General features: G+C 36.5%; 1 protein-coding gene across 1 annotated transcript; it reads left to right on the top strand.

The window, feature by feature from the left end:
* The first annotated feature begins 2,201 nt into the window (after positions 1–2,201).
* LOC105798160 (hypothetical protein) lies at positions 2,202–4,791 on the top strand. Its single transcript, XM_012628103.2, has 3 exons — positions 2,202–2,846; positions 3,644–3,919; positions 4,447–4,791. Exons 1-3 carry the CDS (start codon positions 2,361–2,363, stop codon positions 4,510–4,512), a joined length of 828 nt encoding a protein of 275 aa, XP_012483557.1. The 5' UTR covers positions 2,202–2,360; the 3' UTR covers positions 4,513–4,791.
* Positions 4,792–5,329: the final 538 nt, after the last annotated feature.

Here is a 5,329-nt window from a genome sequence, read left to right as displayed (position 1 = left end):
TCCCCATACAGTTGCTCCATTGCCATCTGTTTAGCTATCCATGCCTTCCGATATGAGACTCGATACTGGAACCGTGATTGCATTTCGGTAATCAGTATCGAAACTTTACTGGTCGGCATGTCCTTCACCATTGGCATGATACACGTACAGATAGTTTTCAAATCAAGTTTTCCATGATCTTCTGTCATACGTGTTGATGTGCATGTATGAGGACCAACAAATTTTCGTATCTCCCACATCTAAGAACTTTTAATGAATGCAGCTCGTACTCACCAATTGCAGCCTTCTGCTGCCTTCCAACACTACCCAACATATATTGTCGGAGTAGACACTGCGACTTTATAATCCACGGATATGTTCATACTGTACCGTTTAATGGCATATACGCACTCTTCTTTACAGCTGAATCTCTGGCCTATGAATAACTCCTCATCATCAGATGTTACGGCCAGTCCGTGAGGATGAACTATTTCAGGGTACTCCGGGAACTCAGTTACATACGCTGCGTCGGGGTCTATGAGCGACATGTGTGGCCCAGGACTATTGTGTATCAAAATACGCCGCATCTGCTCCCCGACCGATGAAGCATTAATGTATTCATCGTTGTTGACATCTTCATCGTCAATATCATCAAGTACATCGTCCACATCGGGATCACCGTCACTATCGACCTCTTCATCCCAATGATCGCCACCACCTTCTTCTTCGCCACCACCTTCTTCTTCACCACCAACCATATCAACATCGGGTGTAATATTCAAGTCGAAACCGATCCCACCCATAGTCGATTCACTATCAACGTATGATATTGAAGCCACCATCCAAAGTTCTAGAGCTCCGTGTTCTTCATCAGATGCATTGACATCTTCATTTTGCTCCATACCGGCTAACTCAGCAAATAAGTGAATCGGTGCATTCTTGTCACTCCCATTCTCACAGTAGAGATCGACCATTGTCTCCACGTCTTCGTTGTCTACAAGTTCTATTTCGACGAATTTGACCGGATTTGTCGAAACTGAAAACTTGTAGAAAATTTTTTATATCTTTTTCCTAGAACGTCTAAGAATTTTTGCATTAATCATTGCCTTCATTTCATCAAACTAGACATTTCTATTAAATCTCATTGCTATTTGTTGCCGACATTCAAATACACATCCAACACTTGTCGTCAAGATCACTCCATCGAAATAAACGCATACAAAAAACTTAACATCCATCTTCAATATTTAATCTGTCAAAAAATAAACAAAATCTCAAATAAAATCTCGAGCGGTAAATAAATTACTTAAATAAAAAAATTAATGTTTCAAAATGCAATTTTGTACATGAAAACCATAATAATATTAATTTTAATAATTTTATACTCAAAATTATACTAACTAAAATAATAACTAACCATAATAATAATACTAGTTTTTACTAACAATAATACTAAGTAACATCTAAACCCTAATAATAATAATAATAATAATAATAATAATAATAATAATAATAATAATAATACTAACTAAAACTATCAATTTAAGTTTTATTAATTTTAATAACTAAACTAAAACAAAAAATAATAAAAATTATACAAAAAAATAACAACAAGATAATCAATTATTTTTAAAAAAACATTTTTTTTATCTTCTCTTTTTCTCTCTTTTTTCGCTGCAACTCTTCTTTCTCTTCTTTTTCTTCTTATTTTTCTGCTTCAGCTGGACAGAACTGGTGTTAATAACACGACTAGTGCCACCAATGGGAATAGCACCATCGGTGCCGCCCATGGGAATGGCATCTTTGGTGCCGCCTATCAGTTAGGCACCTTTGGTGCTGCCAATTAGATACTCTCCTCTAGGGTATTGTCAAATCGGCTGCAGCTTTTTTTTTCTGTTTTTTGTTTTTTTGTTTTTTGGTATATTTTGATAAATAAAAAATATATTTAATATTTTAGTTATTTTTAATTTTTTTATAATATTTTAGTAAAAAAACCCCAAAATCGGCCATCAAACCAAAATCAATTAGTCGGTTCAGTGAAATATATTATAAAAAAATTAAAATAGAAAAAATCAATATTCTAGCTGATTCTGAATCTAACCGGTCCGAAACAGTGCAAATATCCGAAACTACCCAATCTATCACCATATCTGCCAAAGCTGATTAATAGGAAAGTGAAAAGGATAAAAAGGTAATTGGGGAAGAGTAATTGACATTTCAATCAATCTCTTTGGAGCCACGTCTCTCTGCTACCCAAATCTCTCAACATCCGATTATTCCTTTCCACCTCTCACCTCTCTCCTCCTTTTCATCGAACAGCTCTCAAAATTCCCAATTTTCCCTAAGAAAAAACCCTAACTCCATCTCCACATTTACGCAACATGTCATTCGATGAAGAAGAGTCCTTCGAACACACCCTCCTCGTGGTCCGCGAAGTCACTGTCTACAAAATCCCGCCTCGTTCCACCTCCGGTGGTTACAAATGCGGTGAGTGGCTCCAATCCGACAAGATCTGGTCGGGTCGGCTCCGGGTCGTGTCTTGCAAGGACCGATGCGAGATCCGATTGGAGGATCCCAACTCGGCTGAGCTATTCGCCGCTTGTTTTATCTACCCTGGCCAGCGCGAGAGTTCCGTAGAGCCCGCGCTCGATTCTTCCCGGTACTTCGTGCTCAAGATTGAGGACGGGAATGGGAAACACGCCTTCATTGGGCTCGGGTTTAATGAGCGGAACGAGGCGTTTGATTTCAACGTGGCCTTGTCTGATCACGATAAGTATGTTAGCAGAGAGAACGAGAAAGAGGCCAGTGAGAAAAATGCGACTGATTCTCTTATTGATATTCATCCGGCTGTTAATCATCGATTGAAGGTAGAAAAATTCGGGTCTCTTTTTTTTTTTAACTCTTTGTAGCTTTAAACGTCTAGCTTTCATTGATTTTAGAATGTGGGTTTGACTTATTCTTTATTTTGATATATCATCTACCTGAGCTATTGCTTAAGATTGTTAAAAGTTTAAAAGTTTAAATTTTGATTGAGTTCCGAATGTGGGGCTGGGGGCGGGGCAGGTTTTCTGATTTATTTTTATCGTGTTATTATTGCCGTTGTACTTGGAAGGTCGTAATTTATGAGTGTGAGCAAAAGTAAATGTCAATCGTTTCATAAAGTTAGTTTGTATATTTGGATAAATATTGAGTTTTTTGTTCTTTTCCCTTTTTTTTGGTGCTACTGCTTGAAGTTTGTTTTTTAGGTTGTGAAGTTCTTTTTTGCCAATGTGCTATGTTAGCTTGGTTTTGAGGGTTTTTTTCCCCTGGCTTTTAAGTTATTTTGCTGGATTTGGATTGTGGTGTTGCTGTCTTGAAGAATCTAAAATGTTGTGAAGAAATTGTACAATTTCAGTTTTTGCCAATATGCCATGCTAAATAAGTAATTTATTATATTTGTTTTTGTAGGTTATGTTGTTTTAATATGGTATTATACCAATAAAGGTCTTTAATTTTGGTGTTTTAATATGGCTTGATCATTTATCTTTCACTCTTTGTGGTTTTAGTTTTCTTCTCTAAAGAGGACAACTTAAATCAGTTCTGTTGTTAATTATTAATGGGTTTTAAATGCTGTGTTTGAATTCATTTTAGGTGGATTTTGATCTTGTGGTGTTTTGGGTTATAGGAAGGTGAGACCATTCGGATTAATATTCAGCCCAAGCCATCTAGTGGAACTGGCATGCTTTCAGCTGCTGCATTGTCAGGGGCGGTTCTAAAGCCTAATACTTTGTGCCTTGCCCCGCCGCCTGCTGGTTCGGGAAAGATAAGATCTCCTCTCCCACCCCCTCCCAATGACCCTGCAGCTGCTCGGATGACATCTACCAGTCAAGGTGTTGGTCAAAGAGCACCCACCGAAAACACAAGACAAACTGACCCTTTAACAAACCTTTCTCAACTTGAGGTACGACTTTAATTCAGCCTTTTAGTCAGATACATGCTTCATGAGCTTTACATAAAAGTTTTGCAACCTTTGTTGTCTTTTTCTTAGATTTAGCCTTGCCAGGGAATTGGTTATGATAATATATGCAGAAGCATTTTCCCCCCTTTTATGAATATTATACGCTTCACATTCCCATTTGTTCTTTGTTAGAAATTATACTCGTAGCTCTTGTCAAGCTATGCCGTACAACTCAGCTTCTATATGATTCTGTGAGTTCATTGTTTTTAGGCATTGTGTATTTAGCCCCATTGACTTAATGTTTCCTTGCCGTAGAAATAAGGTGGGTATAGGTTCATAATTGAAGCTCAAACATTAAAAACACAATATCTATGGCCTTTTTCATGGTGGAGTCAAGTACGGAATGGAATTTTTCTTGGGTTCTCGACCTTGATGATAAATGTTTCAATATGTTCTGGAGGCTGCTTTAGTTCTTTGTAACTGAAACTCATTTTTGGTACCAAAATTAACAACATTGGTGACATTTACAGAGGAATCTTCCTGCTAGTGGATCTGGATCTAGGAAGACCACTGCATCAGGATGGGCGGCTTTCTAATAGTACGAGTATTTGGTCAGTATGTAAGATCTTTTGTTCCATGTTTTGGATATATGAAAAAGATGAAGAAAGAAAGAAAGAAATTTAAAAAAAAGGAAGGACAAGGTACCGAATACTTCCATGTTTCCAATATCATATTGATGTCCCTTTTCCCTTGCTTGGACTTGCATGTTATTGTTTTACACTATTTAAGTATATCAGAGAAATTTATTATTTTTATGTATAAATTGATACATGGCTGACTTGTCAATGAGTGCAATAATCATTGTATTCTTGTCATGTTGTGTTGTGTTTTTTGGCGTCATTTGGGTTTAAGGGGAGATGTTATCAATTCATAATCTATATTTATTGATATGTCGTATTTATCTCTGTATGGTTTGTATCATGTAATTGTGTTGGGATCCAGCATCAATCCTGGGTTGAAGCCTAGCTTTAGCTTTTTCTTTTGGCTACCAAGCCAAAATCCAAATGATCACGCGGGTTTTTTTGGTGTTTGGAACACTAATGGTGAAGCATGTTCGGAGAATTTAACCACCCTGCAGCTAAATTTCAACGCGAATTTAATGCTCACAAAAACAACCCCAGCGAAAGCTTTCTTACTGTTTAGCCCTATGTAATAGACGAAGATACAAGTGCTTGCCACAACAAAAAGCTTTGCTTTTCTTCCTGTGATTGCGAAAATGTACCTAATCGATAGTTATATGTATATATATTATAAAATTAATATTAATTAAAAATTAAGTTATTTAACAAATAATACTAAATATTATTTATTTTAATTATTATTAGTAAATATATTGTTTGACAAAATATAATT

This window comes from Gossypium raimondii, chromosome 7 (assembly GCF_025698545.1).
Source record: "Gossypium raimondii isolate GPD5lz chromosome 7, ASM2569854v1, whole genome shotgun sequence".
Taxonomy (NCBI): Eukaryota; Viridiplantae; Streptophyta; class Magnoliopsida; order Malvales; family Malvaceae; genus Gossypium; species Gossypium raimondii.
Note: the sequence above shows the minus strand (reverse complement) of the source record. Positions and strands in the feature narration are given on the sequence as shown.